This window comes from Aptenodytes patagonicus, chromosome W (genome assembly GCF_965638725.1).
Source record: "Aptenodytes patagonicus chromosome W, bAptPat1.pri.cur, whole genome shotgun sequence".
NCBI lineage: Eukaryota > Metazoa > Chordata > Aves > Sphenisciformes > Spheniscidae > Aptenodytes > Aptenodytes patagonicus.
Window position 1 is genome coordinate 5,062,624 of NC_134981.1, and position 26,674 is coordinate 5,089,297.

At 43.9% G+C, this 26,674-nt stretch overlaps 1 protein-coding gene across 4 annotated transcripts in view; it reads right to left on the minus strand.

The window, feature by feature from the left end:
- The window catches only part of LOC143171874 (urea transporter 2-like), a 309,773-nt gene that overhangs the window by 7,468 nt on the left and 275,631 nt on the right, over positions 1-26,674 (minus strand). For 2 of the 4 annotated variants that reach the window (XM_076361005.1, XM_076361007.1), the window contains 3 exons: positions 4,518-4,709; positions 1,787-1,976; positions 1,174-1,302 (listed from right to left, as the gene is read on the minus strand). In XM_076361005.1, the coding sequence (XP_076217120.1) occupies positions 1,174-1,302; positions 1,787-1,976; positions 4,518-4,683 (485 nt within the window). In that variant the 5' untranslated portion in view covers positions 4,684-4,709. Of the gene's footprint in view, positions 1-1,173; positions 1,303-1,786; positions 1,977-4,517; positions 4,710-9,112; positions 9,187-9,415; positions 9,445-26,674 lie in introns of those variants that run through there. The other 2 variants (XM_076361008.1, XM_076361006.1) reach the window with 2 other exon arrangements.

A 26,674-nucleotide genomic window follows, 5' to 3' on the forward strand; every position in this document is an offset into this window, starting at 1 on the left:
TTGAATTTTTCAAGAAGCTGCATTTGAGTCCTGGAAAGTCATTAAGCTGGTTCTAATAAAAAAACCCCACCCAAATTATTTGGCATTTCAAAAGCAACATCTTGTGTCCTGTTGTGCAGATACTATCAGTGGAAAAAATGCTTTGTTCTTCCTGTATAATCTCAAATGAAGTCTATTTTACGGCAAATTTGGTTACCAGAGCAGTTTACAGATTTACTTGCTTGTAGCTGTAGGAAAAAAGTCAGCACTTCAGTGAAAACAGTGTCCTAATTTCTGTGCTGAAATACAAAGCTTCTGCCAGTTATACATCTTCTCAGGAAAAAAGAGAAACAATTAAAGAAATGCTGACTTCTAAAGATGAAATTCAAAGTATCATTTGAAAAAATCACTGAAATGTCTAATTTCAAAATCTTTCATCTCTACCCTCGAGTCTTGTGAACTAAAAGAACGAAGGAAAATTTGAATAAAAAGCCTCAAGGAATTCTGGCAGACAAGACAAACTAAACATTCTTGCAACATGTCCCGGGTTTTGAGAGGTTGTTACAAAATAACCTTTGCTGAGAGTGACTAAAAAAATAAAATATGAAAAAAATCTGATTTTAAAAGCAGTGAAATGCAATAATGACTTGCATCTTATCGCTAACAGTGATTAAAATGTGACTCTTGAATTAATTTCAGTTAAGGCTGTTAAATAGATTCTGCAGTGCTGTTAGGGTCCGTATTTAGAAATGGTAAATTTAATCCTGAAAGGACATTGTCTGGCATTCAGAGTTACTTGGAGGAATTAATTTTGCTCATGACTGGCTGTATGTCTGAGTGGGGGAAGATTGAATTCAGCCCGAGGGAGAGCGCCGGGTCGGTTCAGCGCCTGGATGAGGAAGAACGGTTGGTGTTGGGCACAATGACATCCACCCTGAATTGTCCTGCTGATGAGGGCTATTTGCAGAGCGTTGAAGTGGGGCTGCTTTGTCCATGTGTTATAATCAGTGTTGTCTGTGCACTCGACCTGCTACCAACGTGCCTCACGAGCTCTGTGCGTCAATGAATGCCTCTTTCCAGTGCCACGGTGGCTGGAGCTGCCGGTGTAGAGGGGACTTCCAATGTGTTTAAGCTGTGTATAGCAGGACTCCTCATTCTCTGAGAATTGTCCCTAGGAGGAGAAGTGGCACTTACCAGGCCATTGATATAACTGCCACAGGAGGAAGAAGCCACCAGTAGTAATCCCCTTTGTCAGAGAAGACGGCCATGAGCAGTCCCACCAAGATCCCGTTATAGCCGTGCAGCCCAGCTGCAATGGCGGATCTGTGATGGAAAGAAATGTTTGCAAGGTAACAAGCTATGCTGAAGGTGACCTGTCACAGGGACCCACTGAAACACAATTTATGAGTGTCCTGCTCCCAGTGAAGGGAGTGTAGGGGAAGGAGGAAAAAGCGGTGAGGTAACTGCCATATTGCATTGCACTGGTGTGTGGAAGGCAGGAGTTCGGAGTCTGTTGAATGATGATGATCCAGGGGGTTTCCTGTGACCCAGAGGACCTACATTACGGCGATAATGGCTACCGGAGAGAGATAACAGTCTGCTCTCACAAAGACAGCCAACTATGGGGACAGGCCAGCTCTTTCTGGACCACAGCTCTGTCCTCACCTAACTGCTTCCAAACCATCCATAAGGAAAGCTGGTCTGCTGGCTCTAACCTGCTCAAATGTGGAGCTATGACCCATCAGCGGGTTCCTGATACCATAACGATCAATTTTTATTAATTGCCCGGATGCGAGGTACCACCTACCTGTCCTGACTGAGGGCCAGCGCAGTTAATGTCGACACGGTCATTCCAGTACAGCCCGTGAGCATCCACCATGGGGTCTGGATGAAGATCCCCACTAAAATGATCAGCCCACTGAGCGGGTTGTTGACAAACATCACCTGAGAGGTCCCTCGCAAGATCCAGTCCACCAGCTGGACCATTAGGGGCTTATCTGGAGGAGATCAAATGAAAACGCTGGTGATAAGGCATCATTTCAGCAGGACTCCCTCAAAGCACACTCATCTCTACAGTCGCTTTCTGGCCACAAAACAGAGGCGATGTGTCAGCAGGACTGTAAAACCAGTCTCTGATTTATTGCTGTCTGAGCATGTTTTGCATCTGGCACTTGAAAAGCTAATAGGGATGGTCTGGGCACTGCTATAAAGTTCATGGAGGGATTCATAAAAAAGCGGTTAATTTACGGTGGTCAAAGAATAGTCTTTCTTGCATAGTAGATTGCTTAAGATTTTGCTATAAATTTAATGAGGAGATAGTCCCTTTTTGGTGTATAATTCAGATGCAGAGAGGGACTTAGGCAAAGACTGAAACTAGTTTGTACGTGGATAGGGAAATATGAAAAGGAAACACTTGCTGTTTTAGGGACCCAGAACATGGAGGTACACTGTATACAGGAGATGGGGTCAAACTGTCAAAGGTGTCTAAAAAAGTACTTTGTGAACTGAAGAACCTAAATTAAGAGGATAGTTATTATAGCTTGGGCTGTACTCAGGGGAAAGAGGCATTTCCAAAGGACAAAGAGCCATTGCTCTTCAGAGAAGACTATTGAACCTCAACAGAGCAAATGGGCACCAGGCTCAGGTATCTCAGGTGACTGCCGGGGGGAGGTGGGATGTGTGTGGGGCTGAGGGCAGCCTGGCTGAGGGCATCTTCACCGAAAGGGTTGTCAAGCGTTGGAACAGGCTGCCCAGGGAAGTGGTTGAGTCACCATCCCTGGAGGTATTTAAAAGATGGGTAGACGTGGCGCTTAGGGACATGGTTTAGTGGTGGACTTGGCAGTGCTAGGTTAACGGTTGGACTTGATGATCTTAAAGGTCTTTTCCAACCTAAAAGACTCTATGATTCTATGATCTATGTTCAGTGCTCCTAATGAGCTCCTAATGGGGCGAGGAGGGTCTTGTAGCACTGCAATAAGTTTTTGCTGCTGGCTCTTCTACTGCAAATTGACTTTAAGTCTTTTTCTGTCACGCTTCTGGGAAAGGTGTAACCATTTCTGTACTGCTATGCATTATTAAACATGATACAAGGAGAATAAATGAGGAAGAGGGGCTTCTTACATGTACAATATGTTCATGCAATGTGTATATGCAGCTTTCACCTTCTTACATATTTAAAATTAATTCAATTAGTTTAGATTGTTAATTAGACACAGCATAAAGTGCCAGACTACTTTTTGAATCTGGGCAATGACTTATTCCTAAAAACTCCTCTCTTCCCCAACTCCCTCCTTTTTCACTTCCCTGTATTGTATCTACAGTCAAGTCTCAAGTTTTGCTTTCTGATGAGATTAGCTTGAATAGAGGATCTTTGGAGGGCCGGGTACCACTCTGCATCTCTTCAGCATCACTGGGAGAGTCCTCCCAAGAGGCTGGAGTGCAAGTTGGGGGATGGCTTTGCAAGCGTCCCTCAGGCTATGCATTGTTGGGGAGCTAGGCAGTTACAACCAGGGAGGAATGAGGTTTTTAGCGAAAAATGACCAGGCTTGTCTGAAATAATTTTTACTAATATTTAGTGTCGAGCTATGAGATATATCAGCAATGCTCATGGTTTTAGACACAAGTATAACTGGTAGTATTCAAATATAACCAGTGGGCAGTGGCCAAAGCTTTTCAGGACATTGAGGAAGAAAAGCTGTCTACCAAGCATGGACCACCGGAGTAAAGAGAAAGCAGAAGGAGATGTTCCCCTGTGGCTGAGGATCACACTGCCAGCCTGGTGAGCTTCCTGCCTGGAGGCATCTCAGCCAACCTCCTCCACCAACGTTAGCCACCACGCAGCCTGGCTGTACACGGCTGTCTCTTATTTCTCTCCCATTGCTGGAGTTGTACGGCTAACAAACCTAGCCGTGGCAGAGGACCCACAGTCCTACATAGCCTCTCAAAGCCCCAGATCCCTAATAATTCTGGTTAATGCAGACCATCATGTATTGTTCCTGTCTGGACAGTAAACCTCTGAGATCAGTACTTGCTTTGTATTTTATAGCAACATAACAGCCACAGTGCTTATTGCTCCCCCAAGGCTGGTAATACAAGAGCCTTTGTCCACACAATCAGGAATCAAGTCTCCATCGCCAGCCCACATGCGGCCGAGGAGACGGTTGCTGATCCAAGGCACTTACAAACAAGACTAAATCCCCAGCCCTGATGGGATGATTCTGGGCACCGCTATAAGGAACGTGGTGCTAATGACACATAACCGATTAAGTGTAAGAGACGTCTTTTGCCTGTGCTGAATTATGCCTGCAGCCACGGTAATGGCAAGAGGATGCAGTGAGATCCCCTTCCTGAGAATAAAATGATTTGGGTTAAAAGGCCAGAAGTTTGCAGTGAGCTTGGACCATGCTGCCTCTGCTCTGCCTCAGGGGGCGAAATGGCCCCTCGTCTCGCGCCCCAGCACTGAAAGTACTGTTGGCAATATAGATGTTCCCAGCTAGCTCTTCCTAGCCAGAAAGCCCCAGACATATCCCTCTGCTTACTTTTCATCCATTCTCCATATTCTTTCATTTCTCCTGTGAGATACCCGAAAACTTGGTGGATCCGATTTCTGCTTCTCCCCAGCAGGTCCCGGGCTCTTGGTTTCTGCTCCACGTACAACTGCCTCTCACTGGGATGTTCAACCACAGCTATCTCTCCAAGCTCCATCTCTTTTGGGTGGTGAGAAGAGTTAACTGTAAATCACAAAGCCCATGTGTTAGAAAACCTTTTGCGTTGTGCCCTGGGAAATTTCTGCTGTACTTTAGAGCCCCGTGGTGATAACCTTTTTCAAAGATGGGATGTTTAATGTAGAAGGGACCTGCCTGAACCACTGCTGAGAGTGGTGTGCGCTGCTGCCTGGGGCAGTGGTGTCTCCTCTTGGGGATGAGGACCAGGAAATAACCCCCTGCTGTCATGGGGCTGTGGCACAGAGCTGCAGGGAGAAAGAGGGACGTGACATAGGTGCCCTGAAGCATCCCACCCTCACCCCAGCTCCTGATGCAGTGTGTGACAAGCTGCTGGTTGGACAGGGGACATAACCTTTGCCAAGTAACAGAGTGGTACCTGCATGCTGTTGCAGCTAGCAAGGAGGAAGCCTGCTGATGTTTGGCTAGCAGCGAGCTGGAGAGAAGCAATGCGAATTGCCAGTACAGTAGCAGACAGCAGGAGACAAGAAAATACTGGAGGAGAGGCTGAAGGCTGCATCCCTTTTGATGTTTTGAGCTGGTGTGTTCATATATCACAGCAAATCTATGGCCTTTCCATGCTCCTCATTCCACATCTGCCTTTGATAGAGCATCAAGAGCAAACTGGGATAGCATCAAAGTATTGAACAGAAATCGGCATGCACATGTGGCTTTAGACAAAGATAAGCACCGCGGTTCAGGGCTGTGTGCTCTTTAGTTAACAGGTGAATATCCAGGCAGGATCATGGATTTAATAAACTCCTTACTACAGTTGCAGGGCTCTGTTCATTAAAAAGTCCATCAAGACAGAACCCCTTAAGAGAAAATACACTGCACCGCACCCTAGTGAGCTACACTGCAGGTTACTTCTGCAAAAATGCCACCCTGCTTTCTGAGGGAGTCTGGCATAGGCTGGTCTGTGGTTTTGTTCTACTGATTTTGGAGAAGTGTTGCCCAAAAGTGGACTGTGTTGCGAAGTGCTTGCCCCGTGTTTCGTGGAATGTGGGCACCACCTTCTGGTGGGAGCCTGTGTTTTGGTAGCTCAAACAGACTGGCTGTCAGTGTTAAAGCCTGTAGCGGCAGCAGGACAGGCTGGGAAGGGATGCCTGGCTGGGGGGAAGGCTGCTTTGCAGAGAGGAACACTGGCAGGCAGATGGTAAAAATATCTGTGGCTCTGAATGCCCTAATAAGAAGGTCCTTGAGCATCAAAAGATGTTTTCCCTTCACCCCTGCAGCACAATGCTAAATGCAGCCCTGCACATGCTTTGCGCAGTGCTTATTGTCTAGTGCTTTGGCTCTCTCTGCCGGCAGCTCGTCCCTACCGCAGCAAGAGTCTTTGTGATGACCTTCGTGCACAAGCATCAGCCTGGGGCTGGATGTATGGGCAAGGATGTTGTTATGTGTAACTGTAAAAACTAAACCTAACCAGTGCTCAGTTTGCTTGATCCTAAGGGGGAGGAGGATTATAGAAGGTATTGAGTGGTCTAAAGCAACAAATGTGGTTGTGCAAGGAGTAGACACCCCAAAACCTTGCTCATGAGTGTCTCATGGGGCTGTGAGCAAGGAGGTTCCCAGGTTCTGTCTAGCTGCACTCAGTGCAGGAATAAGCAAGGAGCAAAAAGAGGGAGGGTATGGGTCCGTGGTGTCTGTCCCCGTCCCCCCCCTCTTTTTTGCTATCTGTAATCTGATTCTGGCCAGAAGCTAAGTCCAATCCCTGGTTTCAGTTAAGGCAGCCTTGGTGACTGTCATTTTTTAGTTCCTTGTGGCTAGCTAGGCGACACTGGTGTAGGGAACACTGAGCAGGAGTCCCCTTTCTCCTTCTCTGTGTCCTCTAGGCTGAGGGAATTTGCTATGGTCAGATATTGTAATTTGCATCCCTCTGAGGTAGGAAGAGGCCAGGTCCTACTGGAAAACATGGTATTTGTGCCTGAATTCATCCCATAAACACTTGGCTGTGTAAGATGTGTCATTGCCCTGGGCTTCCTGGTAGTCAGTGTAGCTTTGGGCACCTTCAGTTGGAAGTCAACCCATCTCAGCTCAGAACTGCCCTCTGAAAGTTCCTGTTCTTCTCTTTGACAGCTCAACCTGGGTGCTCCAGTCAAACACCCAATGTTTTTTGGGAGGGACACAGGGTCTGAAGTCAACAGCACAAGCAGAGAAGAGACTCCAGAGCAATGCCAGGCTAGCACCTGGCTGTCATAGAGGTTGCTTTCCCTCCAGAGCTTAATATTCATATTTAGCAGGTGTGGCTGATACCAGAGATATTAAATGTTGCCTATTTTGTTTATTTGCTCATGTTCCTTCCAGAAGACTTCTCCAAAGAGTTTCAAGAGTTGAGGTGGGCTCAGACAGCTGCAGTGGATCCACATAAAGGAGACTGGAACATCTCTTAGGATCTTGAAGTCTCGGGGACGCATCAGTAAAGAAAGGTTAGTGGCCTCTTTGCTGTGAACAATATCCACCACCAGCAACCAAGTGCAGGTGTTACCAGCAGGGAGAATAAATGCTGAGTACTTGTGTCTATGTCTTCATAGCACCTGAAAATGTCACGCTCATTTTAAACCTCACCAGGAAAAAATACTGTTGGGTTTTTACAAAGCAGAAACATCACTGCAGATCTTCTAAAGCCTGTATTTACAAGACTGCACCGCTCAATTCCCTCTGAAATTGAGACGTGGGACATGTATATTTTTTAAATTCTTGTCCTTGCTCACATAATTTAACCATTAGGGGTTAAGTGCAAAGTAGTCGAGAGCCCTTTGCAGTCGATACAGAGAGGCTAGTATCTCCAGAGAGTGATTCATGTCCCTTTTCTTACATACCTATCTGAGATGTGAAAAAAAAAGGGTGTCTGTCTCTCTCTTTCCACCAGCTGCAGAGGGAGCCTGGTTGCTGAGCTTTTAGAGGGCTATTTTCAGGCAAGAGAAATTCCAGCCTAAGAGATTTTGCCAAGGTCAACCTTGAAGTTTATGGAAGCGGGATCTGGAGTCCCAGGCTAGGGCTTTAAATCACTGAGCCATCTGTAAGAGGCCTGTAATCTGCATCAAGAAGGGCATCAAAGCTCTGGGGCTAAGAAAAAAATTACAGTCTCTTCCTATGATTCCTGTTCGCTGCCTCCCTCCGGATCAGAAGGGAACTAAATTTCTGCTTGGAAGGGAGCACACTCACCCACCTCAGATGGGAAGGCAACCTGGGACATGACTGGAGGAGATGGCTAAAATATTACCGATTTTTTGGGGAAAGGAATAGTGCAAAAAAGAGATATGGGGATGCTGAAATTCTCTATACTGCCACAGTGGTGAACTGTGGGGCTTTACAGCAGAGGAGCCCAAGGGGCTGCAACAGCTTGAGAAGATCCTGGAGGGCTGTGATGGGCACAGTGATCCCTGCAGGAGCATAACCCTGGAAAAACACAATTTCTTTGCAGAGAGCACCTGTCAGTTGATAGGCTTGTGCTCAGTGGTACAGGCTCCACGAATAATAGAGAAATCATTTGAACAATTAGCTAATTAGGGCTAATGAGAGCCTGAATCACTTATGGCACACCTAGGGCTGATGGGGAATTCCTTGAGAAAAGGGCCTTTTGTCAGCAAACACTGATTCATAAGTACTGAATTCAGAGTAAGCACTGGGTTTCTTTATTGCTTGTGCTACCAGAGAAAACGTTCACAGCGTAACACCCTCACACAGCCTGCAGTGATCTGGTGGCCCCATGAAAAAACCCCCCACAATACAAGTGGGCTGTGAACAGTGGGGTGGTGCATGACCAGGTTGATGGGTGATGCATAACACTTGAGCCAACTTTTCTATAGGGCGGCTGTTTGTGTAGGGAGCTTAGCCTTATGCTAAGATACCTGAAGCCAAGCCTGGGCAGTTGCTCTTTCCTCCTTTATGCTGAAAGCATAGAGGTGATCAGAAAAGCAGTGACTTCAAGGGATGTGGCCTCACAAGGGCCTTGAAAAGAAACAGTTTGTAAAAGCACAGTTGATCTCATAAGAAACCATAAAGAAAGAGAAAAGAAATACAGTGAAGAGCTAGAGGGCAAAACTTTGGGATGGTGACAGAGTGCTTGGCTGAGTCGTTATGACTTTACCAAGCAAAGCTCTACCAAGGATCACAGTGACGCTTGAAACAAATGAGCAAAGCAGGGCATTTCAGAACAGTCACTGAGGTTAAATGCAACACAATTACAGAGAGCAGGTATGAAACACACAGCCACAGACCTTTAAAGTAAAAAAAAAAAAAAAATCTACCTAAAAGGAAAAAAATGTTCAGGTCAACTTGTTTCCTATCACAGGCATTAAATGAAACCACATTCCAGAGCAGCTCTGTCATATGTGTACAAACACAACTACCACACAATAGTTAGTAATCAGGATAGTTTAACTTATGGGGCTAAATATGACTCTTACATCCTTCTTTAGATACTTGGCTTTTACGCTGTGGTCTTGGAGCCTTTCTGTGTCTTCCTTTCCCAGTCTGTGTAGGATGTAATGCAATACTTTGCTTTGCTCCAAGGCAATACTTTTCTTTACTGCTTCTCCGTGTCCCTCTGTTGCAGCAGTGTCTCCCAATCTGCCAAATGGAGGCACATAGTTCATTTAATGGATTGTCCTAGTGTCTTGTGTAGAAGTTGTGCCGATACCATTTGTATATGGATTGTACATATATACATATGTGTGTAACTGTGGGGAAGGAGGGTCTGCCTTCCTTACCATGGGTCTCCTGAATGATGTTTGTAGAGGGGGATTCCTCTTGGCTCCCTTTAGCCATTTAGATTATAGTTTTGGTGCTCTCTATGGTCAGCATAGACTGATCGGTATCATCTCCGGGCAGTTCACCCAGGTGGTCAGACATCGGTCTTGGGATGGGATGGATTTCCTTCCTGAGGGGTCTGTCTCATCCCTGTAGTGGCACAGAGGGGCTAAGATGTGGCTTATGTGGCTAACTGTGGGTATCTCCAGTTTAAGTGTCTCTATCTAAGCAGCTTGCCTTGACTTCCAGTGAAGAGCTGGTCAATATATGAATCTAGAGCATGATTCATCCCCTCCCATCCTACACAGACGAATCATGTCCTAAATTCTGTTGCATTTGCTGTCTATAATGGGAAAGACAGACAGCTCAGATGCACACAGCTGCACCGCATATACATAGGGAGAAGAGTGATGAATCTCAGCTAAGTGACTATCCCAAGGTCATTCGGGAAATCTGTAGCTGACGGGGGTATCAAACAAGGACACGTTAATGTTTGAACCAGGTGCCTAATACATGAAGAATTTTCAAAACGCTAACTGTTTTTTTAATAATAAAAGTAGTCAGACCAGGTAGATATTTTAAGACACAAAAATCCTGTTTTCCTGCATATGGTTTCAGTTATAAAACCAGAGGGGAAAACAAATAGAGAAAATATGAAATATAAAAACTGTCGCTTCTAAACAGAATGTTTTTCAAAGGTTTCCATGAGGTGTTGGCTGCTTGGCAAAGCAGACTGTAAAACAACTTTACAAGCCACATTTATTCTAAGAGCTCCACTTATTGAAGTACAATTCAAACTCTTGTTCTGCCGGCCAAGTTCCATAAATTAAACACTTGTCCAATAACACATACCTCTCCACTTGGATACTCTGTTTCTTTTTGGCTTTGTGTGTCTGTCTCTCTCTCTCTCTCTCTCAGTCTTTTTTTTTTTTGTTTTGGTTTTTTTTATCCTTTGCAAATGGAAACAAAAAAGGTTTGCTGGTTTTAGGAATGGATTTAAGAAATAGATCAGTAAAAGTAAAAACAAGGAGATGAAAAGGAAAACAGGTCAACTTTTTAGTCTAGCTGACTAAAATGAGACTTTTGTTCCATCATTTTACATCTTGGTGACACTGATTTAAAGCTAAGGCTAGATCCACAGTGTGAAGCTGCATGGTGCCAAATGTCTGACTGAAGTAGTGCCTCATCTCTATTACAACGCACTGGGTGTTGGCTTTTCAGAGGAACCAGCAAGGTCACCTGGGAGCTGAGAAGGGAGGTGGGACCTGTGCCCTGCCTTCAGAGATAACCCGATTTCCCTCCCTCCCCTAGAGCGTTATGGCCTTAGAGATGTGACCATCAACAGGAGCAGCCTTTTCTTACAAGAGAAGGGACATGGGAGGTGTGAGACATTTTCAGATGGCCACCCTGTCTGACCTGGAGCAGGAATGGGTCCACGGATGTGCCAGGGAAAAGCCCTGCCAGTAGTGCTCCTGGGCTCACTGTGTCTTCCCTTTCCCACCTTCTTTCCTGTTGCTCTCTGTCATCACCCCTACCATGCCCTGCAGCTCTCACTGCTCTTTCAGTTTGGTCTAGAGCCTCCCATCCAGGCTGTGTCTAAATCTTGCAGATTCTTTCTGTGCGATGTTTTTTGAAATGTGATTTTCTTATCCATCCAAGAAGCTGAAACTCTCACCTAAGCTCTCATATCACTTCTCCTTTAGCGCAGCACCTGTCATTCCTGCCCTGTAGTATCACCATCTTCCCAACTTTCACTTTGACATGACCCTCTTTCTCCTTCACATTGACTGTGAGCTGCACGTCTTCACTTTCAGAGCCAGTCGTTGCTCTGTCTCATCAGGAGGGAAAAATTAATTTCTACATTCACCTGACCCATAGCGCTGCCTCCATTTGCCAGAAATATTTCTAAAGATCCTCTCCTGTGGTACAAAGCTTAGATGTCCTAACATGAGCTCCAGTGAAATTAATGCCTTTCTTAATCCAGAGAGTAGCAAGGTGGGAATAATACAGCAAGAAACTGGACGATATCTCTGCTGTCTTGTTAATTCACAGTGGAAACTTGGGGAAGTCAGCTACTGAATGCCTCTCACAAATTCAGGGGTGATCTCTTAAATGAGAATAATCCTTTTTACTCACTATAGTGATTCAGGGACTCTGTAAGGCTTGAGTGTGACAGACATGGGCAGACAAATGTGAATCAGGTTGGAGCAGCTAGAGAAACTACTGTTCTTTGTTGGAAGCTACCTTCTGCCCGGCTGAGATACCGTAACTGATGGGTATAAAAGAGAGAACAGGGAAGGAAACATGCTTTTAGGACATTTTAGTGTGGAAGAAGCCAGATTTGATTTAGCTTCTGCTGAAGGTGCTTTTAGGCAACCTATTTGTGTTGCAGTAAGGTTGGAGCAGCTCTTGTGGTCAGTTTCAAAGGCTGGGAACTGACCAAAAGATGGTGGCGATATCAAGTCCCTTTGAAAGATGGTGGTTGAGGGTGATGGTTACTTCCTAAGCTGCCCACCTGATCTGCAAGAGGTCAAAGAGGGCTTGATCAAGGAAGTTTTTGAGTATCTCGGTGTGGCTGCTTAGGTGATGTCACGTGGTGTCCTCACTCCCTGGAGCACCAAGGGCAAGGTAGGGTTGGAGCATCCATGTCTCCACCACTGATCTGTAGGGCCAAGGTGATCTGTGACCTGTGACACTTGTGTACACACAACTGTGCTCCAAGTCCAAAAACCTAATGTAGACATATGCTGAGAAGCCTTGTCTATACCATGCAGAGTTAGTTGGTTGCTCAACCTGTAAACCCTTTTACTGGGACTGAATATCTTGTACAAGCCATGGGGGTTGGCAAAACCCCTTCATTTTGGTGTGAAGTGTACACTGTCAGTTTTGCTAGCTTAACATGAAAGAAAGAATCAAACCTCTCTCCAACAAAGCTTTGCCTGTAAATGTTTTAACTGCTAGTGACGATCACACAGTGTCTGCTATTCCTGGGCCGAATCAGCTGAATACTGGACTGTCTTTAACAATGCGTGGTAAACCACAGACTGTAAAGTGCTAGGTGCTGTTCACAATGAATAAAAATGTCAGAGTTTGGCCAATATTTGGTTACATCTTGAAACAAAACATACAGCATTTTAATAGGGTAACCGTAAAGGCATTTCTCCATATAGTTCATATCACTTGCTCTTTAATAGAAAGTTAATGGAGATTTTCTTTTTTAGATAGCAACAATTTATCGTGTGTTTCCCTGGTAACTACAACACCGTGAACCTTCCTTGAAAACTCCGTTGGGATTCCTGCAATGTTAGTGAGCATAATGAATGGTAAATGTAAAGCAGGCCCATTGAATCACTTTATTTTAAATTCTGGCAGAGACATAATTTCCCACAGTTCATAAACATTTACAAAAAAGGAGTTTACATGTAGAAAAACAGTTGTTTTTATCACTCAGATCAAAGAACACGTTTATCTGGATGTACGGATACATTTTCAGCCGGCTTTTGAGAAACTCAGGTGGCAATCTTTAAGAAGCTTCACAGACTAATACCGAACCTTTGAAGTCTGCAGCTTTGCTCATCTGAAAATACAGACATCACTTCTGCTCTCTGTTCTGCATGAGCCTGAAGTTTGCACTTCAAAGATTATAGACGACAGGCCAAATTTCCTGAGTTGCTAACAGCACTGGGACTTACTGACTAGAATACAACAAAAAAGTAGGGCATGTTGCAGGATACGGGGGTTTGTGTCCACACCCACGTAGCAATCTCACTGCTCGTGTGCCAGATGAATGGCATTTATGCACTGGAGAAATGGCCTTACACCTTTTGGAAATGCGATGGAGAGATTCCCCTAATGTTAATGACCTTTTCAGCAGACCCTAAGATCGAAGAAGTGGAGAGGAGCGAGAGCTGCAGATAACAGCTTTGCAGCTGCCGAGACTCCTGGCAGACCCTGGCACCGCTCTATGGCCCAGGTTTCCTTTTCTTGCAGCAGCTCAAGCCCAGAGTTTACTTGATGGAGTCTGGTTTTCATCTCAGGTTTTATTCCTCTGTAGTTAATAGAATACAAACGAGAGAAGGGCCATATCCATCACCCTCAGTGGAGCTGCTCTGGATTTGTGCTGTTGTACATATAAAAGCTGTTTCTGGCGCTGTTTGCAAGTGGTGGCTTGTTTACTACAGGAGCGAGCGTGGTTTCTGCATGCTACCGAATCAGTGCGTGTCCCAGGGCAGGTCCGCTCCACCTTCCACTGGTGACTACGTCTATACGCTACATCTACATCACAAAGCGTACCTATTTATAGCCCGAGAGCTTCATGAAAGACTGGAATGCTATTTTGTGAAGGATTTAGAAATTTTGAAAGGGTGCACAGAACAACCCCCCCTCCTTTACAAAAATCTATAACAAGAAAAATTTAAAACGGCGATTATTTTTTAAATGTGGATCTTTCAAAATATTTAGTTTTACTTTGATCTTTAAAAATTGCCATAGAGTATACCTGCAATATCAAGTTACAGATGAAACAAAGTGTGGTTTCAAAATCGAAAACTGGAACACTAGAGGTTGAATAGCACTAGAGATTTTCACAGAAATCTCAGAAGACAGTGATTTTCTTCTGAAGTTCTTTGTTTTGTGGCTACAATTTTTTCCCCTGGTGCTTTGTTACTGTGCTGTGAGAACTATAATATCATGTAACTGAAACATTAAATAACTCCTGTCATCAGAAGACATCTTTGGTGTATTTTGGTGGCCAATATGTTTGTGTTCAAGTGGGTTGCTCAAATCATACACAGGGTTGTGACAAGAATCTAATAAGGTTGAAAGCACATGAAACCTTATTAAACAATGTTTCTAATTAGAGGTGGGTGTTATTTATCAGAAATTCAAAAAGTTTTTAAATTAAATTTGCGGACTAAGAGGGTCAGATGACATGCACAAATTAGTTTAATCCTAATTCTAATGTGAGTGGGGGCACATGGTCCAAGAACTCTGACTGCTGCAGCAAAGCTATTAAATGTGGAATTTGCAGAGGGGGCAAAGGAAATTTTCACTCTCCCAGCAGAAATGCCAGAGAATTTGTTCCCTGGGCAGGTCAGAAGATATTTTGTGAGGGCCTCTGAAAGGCACCGTGAGGTACAGAGATAACCTCCCATCCTTAATACTGAAAGGTGAAAGTACAAGTGTGCAACTGCTTATTTTCCTGCTTATAGGTTGGGCAGAATTCATTTTTGGGGGATCCCTAGGACACTTGCATGTTGGAGGCTGTGTGCACAGCTCAGCAGACCTCCTGTATCTTCGGTGAGGGCCCACCACCGAGCTTGCCCTAATGCAAGCTGGAGCTGTGGTAGACTTGTTCATGTTGGGAGTTGTTTCCTTTCCTATAACCTTCATCTCCGTTTCTCTGACAGCTGCATCCCAGCCTGATTTCTTGGTTCTTTGTGCCTTCCTGCACTGCCTTGACCTGGATAGACATACCTAAGTGTCTGTCATATCTAAGGTCTTAGGTAGATGACCTTTCCCAGGTGACCTGCTCTGGGCACCACGATATACGTGTGCCCTGTGTGCTGGGTGGGCAATGGGGACATTGCTGGCTCACGCTGAGGCCCCCGTGGGTTGTGTCAAGTGTTGCCTGAGGTTCAGCCCTCCCCATGGATGCAGGTGATGTTATCTCTGGGTGCCAAACAGGTTCCTGGTAGAGGACTTTAACCAACACCAGAGTCTGCCTTTTGTTTTCCAGAGACTGAGTTATGGACTTAGAAATAGGGCCAGGGTTAAGGTTTGTGAAATTCAACACAGCACATCCTAGTTTATTGATCTATTTTTTCATGCAAAGGGCATTTTTTACCAGTTTGTCTTGGCTATGGTGGGAGCCGGGGCCAGTGGATGCCTCGTCCATAGCTAATATTGGGAGTGGGGTTAGTGACCACAGTACAGGGAACAAATGAGACTAAGGTTTGTGCAGGGATATATTTTAGCTCAAACATTGATGCTTGTGAGGAAAGGGAAGGAAGAGAAAGAAGTAAGAACATCTTGCCAGAGCCCCTTCTGTGTTTCATTTGCAAGTGTGAGTATTGTAAATGGCCCAGCCAAGGGTTGGAGATGTGTTCAGGTTGGGCTTCCAGAGAAGAAAGGCTGGAAAGCCAGGATTAGGTCAATGTTCGACTCATCCAGAAGAAAGGGAAGGAGGGAGGAGGAGTTAGGGACCAGGTTAGAGTTAGGGTCTGTGAAACAGGGAAGCGGAGCCAAAGTCATAGCCGGTTTCTGCAATTCACAGTTATTCAAGTGGAAAGAGGTGGAAATGTGGTATTGGTGTCTCTGTGTGATGTATCCCCAGCTTCATCCCCTGTGTGTGGATAACATCAGGGTCACTCTCACAGCTGGGTGGGTGAGCCAGTTTGGGGCTCACCTTTAGGCTGAGCAGTGTGCATTGCCTGAGGTTTAAGGTTAGTTGCAGGATTTGGAAGAACGTGGAGGCAGGTCTTGGGAATTTAAAATTTAAATTTATTTGTTAAAGTTTTTTTAAAAATTAAAAAAATATTGGCATTTTAGAATTTGTTTAGGCCAGATATGTTCACGATTTGTACAGTTTTTAAAAAAATGCTATATTCCTAATTTTTTGTTAGCAGTATGAGCATGTAAGAAGCTAGTGTTCAGGTGGAGTTAGGATCACAAAAATAATTGCTGCAGGATGAAGGTTAGGACTGAATTTTGTTGACCCTGTGGAGGAAAGCTGTGTATTGCTCTCAGTTGATTTGGTTGCCTTATTTTGATTCTTTGCTCGATACGTATTCCTGGCAGAGACTGGAGATAGCCTCTATGAAACTGGTGACTACAGAGCTACAGTTATTTTCAGATTTGCAGCTTCTGTGATGGAGAATAGTGGTATCATTTTACTTGAATACCTTAAACTCAAGTTTCTTGTGGTGCTTTATGCCTTTCCCATTCCCTATATTATTGTTCAAGTTACTTTTAGAGGATTTGAAAGACACATTGCAGACCCAAGCTTATTGCTGAGCTTTGGCACGATGGTGGAGGAAAATATAGAGTTTGCATCAGCTTGTTTTACTCACAGTGAATTTTCACACAGAAGAATATGCCTTATCTATAGCCAGGGTTCGATTTAGCGTTAGGTTCTATTGTAATGCTCAGAATGCAACATTTTGTTTCAATGAAGGATTCCAGTTATGTGGAGGAAACATCTAACTAGTCTCAGCTTATTTAAACACCATGTTCTTAGGCTTGTGTGGCCTTGAGTGCCTTCTGCATGGCCAGTGCTTGGGTAATATATGGTTTATGAGACTAAAGGATGCATGAAGAGGGTTATGGTATAAATTTGCCAGTTGTACTGAGGCCAGTGCGAAGGTTGGGATTAGTTTGGAGGGTCATAAGAAGTTGAATTGGAAAGCCAGGGGTTTGGCTGAAGTTTGCCAGCTGCAAAGAGAAAAGCCAAGGACTGCTTCCACTTCATTTGAATCCCTTAGTCTGAGTGCCTCATCTGGGGCCAAAGTTGGGGTTAGACTTGGTGTCAAGATGCACCCAGGGGTCCTTGTTATGGACCAAAATACCCCTCCATGAGCTTGCTCTGGGGTTTCCTGTGTTTCTAGGAAAAGCTGAAATGCTATGGTGACACAGTCAATGAAAGAAACACACTATAAATAATGTTGCCCTTGACATCAGATATGTCATTTCTGGACCGTGGTCTATGTTTTCCATGTCTACAATATAAGCAAAATCCCATGGCTGATCCCTATGTCCCATCACGAGTAAATACTGCTTTCTAGGCAGGGTGCTGAGAGTTCCTGTCCCTGTCCCTTCCCCTTTTGCCATTAAGGATGATAAAGCAGAACCTACCTCAGAAACTACCAGAGAGATTTTAGTAAAGATTTTAGAGCATCTTGGCCAAAAAAATCATGAAAGAGTAACGTATCACTTAGTTTTGTGCTATAAGAGAGGAAAAGGTTAGATCTCTCTCTCTCTTTCTCTGGATATAGATGAATAATTTTTGAGAGAAAGATGCATTTTATTGCTAAAAAAGCAGTTTCAGGTCACTCCACATCTAGCAATAACAGTACTTTGTCAGAAGAAAATAAAAAAGATCAAATGCAGGGGGGGAAAATCAAAGAGTTACAGTCTGGATGTTTTAAAGCCTAGTTTAGCTAAATTCAGCGATCATTTTTCAAAGGAGAAAAATACTGCAATAAAACATTTATTGTGTTTTTGTGCTTGTTTTCATTCCTTTGAGAAAAATGAAACAGTTTAAGACTCATCCAATACTATTTTTTTTCTTATTTTTTCAGTTCAACCATTAAAACAAAAAAAAAAAATCAGTTATTCACACAGTTCTCATTATAGATTACATGAGAGGAAAACGTTGTAAGATAGCTTTCTGGATGGCCTGACCCAGTACCATTCAGAAAGACATCATTTGGTTTAAATGGACATTGGCAAGGTCCTTAGTAAGTATGTGAATGATTAAAGAAAACCAGATACTTGGAAATTAAAAGGAGGAAAAAAAAAAAAGATCTGAGTGTGAAAAGCCCTAAAAGACATGTGTGAGAACTAACTCATCTGCATGGCTTGTGCTCAGACCCATTTGGTGGAGAACTGTTGAGGCCTGAGGCACAAAGAAAGATGTTTGGGCAGCAGAAGCCAACTTGGAGGCTGTAAAGTGATTTGTTTCTATTTCCTTGTATCAATTTGAACAGTCAAATCAGCTTTACAGCTCTGAAATAAACACATTTGGGAGTTTATGTGAGTTCAGGATGGCGTAATCTGTATGTTTTGGACATGGTAGGGGAAGGAGAAGAAACATTTGCAGCCAATTTGCCAACATGTTCCTCATTTGACATATCAACACGTTGGTTGAGGTAATGGGAGAGATAAGTATTTTAAGTTGTAAATGCTTAAGAAGCTGAGAATCTGGAAAAGGGAATTAGTTTTGAAGTTCAGCAGTTATTTATAGTCAGATACATGGGATGATGTGAGGGGGCCTTGGGTATTGCTGTCCTGCCTTGTAAGTACCTTGACTCATGCTGGAGCTTACTGTCCTGAGACATACACCCAGGTCATGACTTGGGACAAGAGAACTTTGACTTGTTGGAGAATGGACAGGCACAAGGCAGAGGGCAAATGAGAGTCCAGCTCAGCCAGAAATGTTTGTCTTGCGGGTTGCATTCAGCCTGCCAAAATATTCATCCAACCTGGCAGCTGCCTCTCCCCAACTCCTGTCCCGGGGCACAAGCAGCGAGCTGCAGCTGGATGAGCTGCTCCAGCTCTGCGGGCAGCTGGCTCCTGGCTGCTGTTGTCCTGGGATGAGACCTGCTCAGAAAATACTTCTCCCACATGTCTTTCCAGCCAAAGATGGAAGAACGCCTTGTTTGTTAACTGAGCTGAAAATGAGGGAGAGAGAGGGAAGAATGATGTTATCACACCTGCATTAAGTTCATGCTTTCTTGCAGAAATGTGGGTGCCTGAGGACTCTGGTACTCACAGCGTTGGTTGAAGCTCAGGTTCTGTCCAAAGCTCCCAAGTTTCCTTGTGACTCAAAGATGTTACGACCCTGTTCAAGCCCTGGTGAAGTCGGAGGGCGTGTGGATTGCTCTGCCACCCTCTGTGGCTCAGCTAGTGGAACAGGCCACCTACTGAACTGAAGCTTTTGGCTTTTCATTGGTTTTAAAAACTAATTGATATGAATCATGATAATGATTGGTTTGTTGATCTTGCCTTTGGCAATCAACAAAGCTGCTTACAGAATTGTAATCTTTGTATGACTACAGAATTCTCAGCCATGTCACTGAACTCAAGGGCAGCAAAACCTTCAGGGATTTATTAGTACAGAGCAACTTTCCCTGCTTCTGAAAGCTTCTTAGTAATATTTTCTGCAGCATATACCTTCTTTTATCTCTGGACTTTCTGATCATGGTTCTTCCATTTCCTAAGGCCTCCGTCAGCTCTAGAAATAACCCTAGCCTTGGAAAGGTGTGTGAAGTGCCTTGTTTTCTGTTTTACAGGTGGGGAACCTGAGAGTAGGACCATTTAAGGCTGACATGTTTGCCTGTGATTATGGAAATATCCGTAATCACACATCTTTACAGTCAGTGTGATTTTCTAATCTGTGTGTGTGCAGTCTGAGGTCTGTTGAAGGCAGCGGGAGGCAGGAAGGCTTCACAACAGGGATAATCAAGCCATACATCTCTGGGTAGACATAAGGACCAAACGCCCCAATTTGAACCTAGCCACTTCAATATCTCCGTGATTCAGTCCTTCCTTCTGCAGTGAAGCAGCAATCACACTGCTGGGAGCTCGGGACAGGATCTCAGGGAGGGAGGTGAAGGACTAAAGACCTTATCAGCCCTTTGCTTCTGTCTTGGCAACCCCCTTGTAGCTCCCTGGGAGGTGCCTCCTGCCTGGCATCATGCAGATGGCGCGGTGCCCATTGGGCATCCCAACAGGGGCTCAGCTCTGATGCATCATCACATCGAGCTGTCAGGTCGGGCTCGCAGTACAAGCTGCCATGGCTAAACCCTCTGCCGTGGATGGTCCTACTGGGGGTGGGCTGATGAGGGTCAGTCCTTTCCTCTCTGGCCACTCAGACTGGGACCCAGAGGTCCTTGTCTCCATCGTTACCAGCTATTGGTCCAGCAGTGTACTTTGGTCATAAGCCCTGTCCCTCCTGCAAGACTGATCCCATATTTATAGCTTATTGCTGAATCATGTCTAAAGTACCTGATGAAATTTAGAGAGGCCAGCACAGATAAGTGTCCCACAAAAGCTCTGTTTTAGAAGCTTAAGAGGGTTTAAGTATCCAAGCAGTCTCACGTAAAAAACAGAGTTTCTGGGATTTCAGTGTTGCTATTGGTAAAATGGGTTTCAGGTCTTTATTATGCTATCAAAATACTCGAATTACCACTTGAACTAAATGAAGGCTTATTGTGTGTGCATATAATTGTTTTTCCTGCTACCTATTACTTGATTGGGGTTGAGTAAGGTTAGCAAAAGAATCAAATTAATTTTCTTTGAAAGTTATGCATTATGAAGTACGAGGTATAAAAGTTACATGACACATGGCAAATATCTTGAGGGTTTGGTTTATATTTTTATTTTAATGATTATTACTTTCTCTGTGTCATTTCCACTTTTGCATCTCCATACTCATTACGTTTTTATTATCTCTTTTATAAAATCAATGGCTGCAAACCAGAGAATTTTGTTCTTGAAATAAACAGATCCAAATATATCTGTCCATAAATTACATGTTGTGGCTGTAAAAGGGACTTTTCCAAAGTCACTAAGCTTAAACTGAAGCCAATTAATAGCTGACCTTTCGTTTTTATGGACCATGGTGTGCAGCACATCCATCTGACTTGGCAGATTTGAAATTATCTAAGCAATAGCTGAACTGCATTGAAAAATACATTAGTAAAATTAGTGCTCATGAAAGGCAACAGATCAACAGCCTTGGAAATCAAATCCTCGTAAGCTAGATGCAAACCCCACTGAAGTCGATTATGTCTTTCTCTTGGCTTCAACGGGTTCTGGATGAGGGCCTTTGTCACCTTTGCACATACAGCCTTTTCAGGGGCTATGCAATTTTCAGCCAATGGTTATCACCATGGACCTCAACTGATGCATGTTCCCAAACATGCTGTGAGACCTGTGGGTGGAAAGTGCTGTCATGGAACAAGAGAAACCTGCTCACAAAAACCAGCAAGTTGAAGGGATGAGAGGGCAAAACAAGAGGACAAAACAGAGTCGCCGGACAGCCCGAGGGCCACAGCCTGTGAAAATGAAAACACTGCCTTAGCTGGCATGTGTCCAAACACAGTCACCCATGCCAGCGTTAGGGAAACTTTGTGCCTGGTCAAACAGCTATGGATGCTTATTACTGCTCCAATCACAAGATTCACTGGCTATAGAGACAGATGGAGTGAGGGAAAAGTGTTTATGAACAACTGCGTGATTCGGTAGCTGTTGTACCATAGTTAAAGGAGGGATTTATATTTTTTTAATTGCCAGAGAAAGTCCTGTCAATGTCTAGCTGAAGTGGAGTTGAGCTAGTCAGAGTGGGAAAAGCCCAAAACTTCTGTCTGACCTGTAACATTGCACCTAGGCAGATAATTGATCTAAACGTGAGGATTTGTGGCGATGCAGAGTCCACTGTATCCTGGATATCTACTACATCCAAAGAGGATTGGGCTGGGACAAAAGAGGAACAGAGTACAAGCCCCGTGGGAGCTCAGCCCACAATGAACACGGGAATGAGTCAGCTATGAGGGACAGCCACTGGCTGTTCCTTCATCTGTCTCCAGTCCCTCCATACTTAGATGCTCCTCTTTGCTCATGAAGACCTGCAGTTCCTTCCCCAACTAAATATTGGATTGAAATTTCTACTGCTTTGAACCATTGGCAAAAGTAAGATGGTCAGATTCCTTCTTCACACAAGAGGTGAGTTTGGGCTACATGACTTGCTTTATAGTTTCACAAACGTCAGTGTTGACTGAGATCATGGGTATGTTCATTCTGTTATTTTCATTTATTTGTGGAGTCTGAAAATGCTTCAGGAGGTTTGAGATGTCTCACCAGGAACAGGTGACTTTTCTGGTGTGCTGAAGAGACATTCAAGTCTGAGTTGTTGAGTTCCTGGCCTGTAGTAGTGGCCAGCAGGAGTAGGGAAGTGATCATGCCCCTGTACTCGGCCCTGGTGAGGCCGCACCTCGAATACTGTGTTCAGTTTTGGGCCCCTCACTACAAGAAGGACATTGAGGTGCTGGAGCGTGTCCAGAGAAGGGCAACGAGGCTGGTGAGGGGTCTGGAGAACAAGTCTTCTGAGGAGCGGCTGAGGGAACTGGGGTTGTTTAGCCTGGAGAAAAGGAGGCTGAGGGGAGACCTCATCGCTCTCTACAACCCCCTGAAAGGAGGTTGTAGCGAGGTGGGGGTCGGTCTCTTCTCCCAAGTAACAAGCGATAGGACGAGAGGAAATGGCCTCAAGTTGCGGCAGGGGAGGTTTAGATTGGACGTGAGGAAAAATGTCTTTACTGAAAGAGTGGATAAACATTGGAACAGGCTGCCCAGGGAAGTGGTTGAGTCCCCATCCCTGGAGGTATTTAAAAGACGTGTAGATGAGGCGCTTAGGGACATGGTTTAGTGGGCATGGTGGTGTTGGGTCAGTGGTTGGACTCGATGATCTTAGAGGTCTTTTCCAACCTCAATGATTCTATGATTCTATGAGTTCCCTTTGAAAGGATGCCTGTCAGAGAAGCGTGGTGGTCCTGCCCCTCCCCTCTCTGTCCTGGTCTTGGTTCTAGAGAAGGCTCCATTTTGAACATGGAGCAACACCAATCTTTTGTACATTGTAGGCAGTGTAAATGTTATATGTAAAAAAGTAACTTCTGAACAGAAAGCATAATCAATATAATCTTAGAATATGTTCAGCATATGCCACCTTACCTGAAATGCTCTCTTTAAGCATAGGAGCAATCTCTTTGGATATGGCAAGAACTATCTGGGCCAGAAGTAGCCTGGCTGCAATAGTACAGAGCTCTGGACAGGTTAAATTACTCTTCTGAGAGATGGAAAAGGAGATGATAGCTTATTCTTATTGGAAATCTTTCAAAGAACCAAGTAAAGAATGTGTCTATTTGCAGAAATAGGGGTTTAACTTGCATATCTGCAATACAAGTGTGATTACTGTTCATAAAATTAACCAGTATTTTTCAGCTATATGTGGCCTCTGTTCTCTGTAAAAACATTTTTTTTGGTGCGTATAGAATCTAGTTTTAATAAGCTTTATTTTCTTCATAGCATTTTGGTGTTCTGAAACATATCTCTATGTACTTTTCCTTTGGGCCTAAAGCTAAAAAACCCACTATATATACGCCACTAGTCCTGGGTCATCAAGTCCACCTCCTGGTTGCCACCAGGCAACCCATTTTATAACCCCACACACAGACCCAGCTTTGTGCATCTGAGAACCAGCCAGGTTTCTCCCTGGGTGTTTCCATGGAAAGGCTGTTCTAGAGCTTTGTCAAATTTCATGTTAATCCGTTCCTTCCTATTTTCTCTTGTTCTATCTGCCGGTCTTCTCCAGGCTCACTGGGAAAATGGGGTGGTGGTGGTGGTGAGACTAATAGCCTTGTTAGAAATAAGTGAACTTAATCAAATTAACCCAGTGGTCTGAACAGTGAAAATGGGGCATTTGGTAACGATCAGGCTTCTGGTGTGTTGAGCTCTTGCCTATTCAGCTGACCAGTATTGCCTTGTATTGTGCTCATGTTTTCCCATCTGTTTGTCTGTATCAATCTTTTCTTTTGTTTCAAGTTTCAATCCAAAACTATTTTGGAGGAGGGCCATCTTTTCGGGTTGAGTATGCACAACATCTAGCCCAGTGGGATTTATGATTAAGGCTTCCATAAGGAACACAATATGAATAATAAGAATAATGTGAATAACACTAGAGAATATAATCAAGCTTGCCATAGCCACAAATCCTATATTTAAAAATAGAACGCCACAAGCAAGAGAGAAGTTCAAATTAATTTAAAGTGATTTTTTTTTTTTTGTGTCACTGGGATTTGCAAGTGGACAGGGAACTGTATTTCAACAAACTAGCATTTCCACTTATAAATTTTCTAAACAGGATTTTTAGGAAATAACTGTTGAACTATGCCCATCCCTGCTACTCCATAGTGAACCCCCCCAGTGCATATTAAGCAGGATGCCAGTAACGGTGTGGTCATTTTGAATTGTCTTGCTGGAGTTTTGCCTGAGGAAGCAGGGAAGGCTTTAGGATCTAGCTCCTTGTGTGGTGGACAAAACATTTCATTACATTTAAGCAATGAGCACAATGTTCCTTTTTAACAGTCCTATTGTTGTTGGAGAGGGTGAAGAGAGATTGTGATCCAATAGCCCCTTAAATGGGATTTGAAGTAATGAATAGCTGTGGTTATTGGAAGTGAGAATTTATGAAGCCATTGGCTATTGCTGCCAATCCTAATAAGTGTTTCGCCAGGTAGTGTTATTTGCACGGTGGTAGCAATTTGTGTGTTGATCATGGAGCTGGATGCACTGGAATACGCCGCACGAATGCAGAACCAAATATCATTCCTTCTCCAAAGAGTTTACAGTCAAAGTATATTAGGATCAGTTACTGTATGTGGCTATGTAAAGCTAGATAGGGGACCAAAAAGAAGGATGGTCTGCTGACAGGCCAATGGTCCATGTGAAATAAATGAAGGGTTCAACTGACAAAAGTGGCTTGGTAATTTTATTTTGAAATTACTAACTGTAGGTATTATCAAATCTTGAGCCCTGTTCTGAATGTAGGAATGGTTTGTTATTTTTGAAATTTCTGAAATTTAAAAAAAAAAAAAAAAGCAGCACAGGGAAGACTGCAAACACCTGTTAAATCTTCCTGATCTTCTACTTACTTGGAAATACTAGTCAAGTAAAGAGTAGGCTCTTCTTGAGAAGAAATGTTCTGGATCAGTGGGTAACTCAGGAGAAATGTGATCATCTGACGGGCCTGACCAGAGGGTAACCAGACAGAAAGGATGAGACCACCGATGGGAAATATCTCACCAGCCACTCCAGAGACGGGAAGAAGAAACAAGAGATCATCTTTTCAGAGGTAAATAGGATCCTGGTTTCACAAAAAGACTTTGGTCCAAGTTCAAACCATGCGGAAACAGGGAGAGAGCTGGGGCACAGAAGTGTGTAATGCCATCCTTTTATCTGTGCTTTCTCTTTATTTTGTTGTATAAGTAAAGAGCAATAGGGTTAGGGACCTTTGCAAGGTCTATGGGTTGCGTTCCTCACCTTGATGGCATCTCTGGAAGCAATCTGTAAATCCATGCTCATGAGACTCTGGTCTGAGACATCTTACACGGTTGGGGAATTTGGGAGTGCTTGCGCTGCATGGCAGGATGCGACATCTTGGTCAGAGGTGGTAACGAGTGCTCTGAGGAGCCTGACATTACCTCTAGTTCCTGTTCCCTCCTGCCTCAGAAGGCTTTGGAAGGACAGGGACCCATGCACGTTGGTCACTGTCACCAAAGGTAGCCCTGCAAAGGACATGTCCACTGGTATGTCCCTGTCAAAAGGGTTGTGCAACCTGTGTTGATGGCTGTAACCAGCAAGGGCCGGGGTAGGAATGGGGAGGTTAGGACAAAGCCAAGGGTATCCCAAATTTTATTTTCCCTCAGCTTGCTGACTGGATATCCAGCAAAATATTCCCAGACCGTTTTTGTTTGTTCCCTTTGAACAGCCTTCCTTGCCAAAACGCAGAGAGCGGTAAATACATGCTTCCTGTAGCTGCCACTTTATATATCGAATTAGTAAAGCTTAATAAGTCCCCCATTATTTTGTTGCACTATGGAGAATACAGGTGCTTTTCTGCATAACATTTTCACACAACACAGCAGGAGTTGCACTTTAAGCTTAAATGGCATGCACTTAGTTATCTAATTTTTTGCACGTTAATCCTCTCAAGATGTCTGTTAACATAAACCTCATTAATTAATGTTCCTTTAGCATCTGCGCATGTATGATTCAGTGTTTTAAAGGAAATTGGAAGACCACAGAGTATTGTATTATGAATCATAATATCAATAAAATTTAAAGACCTGTAAAGTAACTTAGCAGACTCCTTGACACTGGTGACACATGGTACAGAAATATACCACCCTGTAGCCTCTAATCAACAAAAAAGAAGGTCTTTGCTATCTCCATTTTTGCTTGTGTTCTCAGACAATCACAGCTGTAGTAACGCTTCGGCAACCATCTTCATTTCAATGTGTTTTCTTAAGGAAAAAATGGGATTCTCACCCAAAATAAATGTCTAAAAAACCATGGAGGTCTGAATGAGAGACGCTAGACTTCCTTTTTAGTCAATGGAGATATACAGGCAGCTCCAGAAGGTAATTCATCTGAGCACAACCTAAGAGAATTCACATCTAACCCTTACGCAAACAACAATGCTGCAATAAGCTCAAGTTCAAAACTCTATTTATACAAAAAAAGTGAGTACTTAAGGGACTTGTGGCATTCCTTTACCCTTCTTATTTTGAATGGGAAATAGCAGGCAGCCTATTGTCTCTGTTTTGGAGTATCGGAGGCCAGCGAATGTGTCAAACATGCACTGTGGTCCTGAAATTTAAGCCTTTATTTCCAGTCCAGAGGGATCTGGGATTTTTAAGTAAATGGCCAAACTTCTGGATATTTCT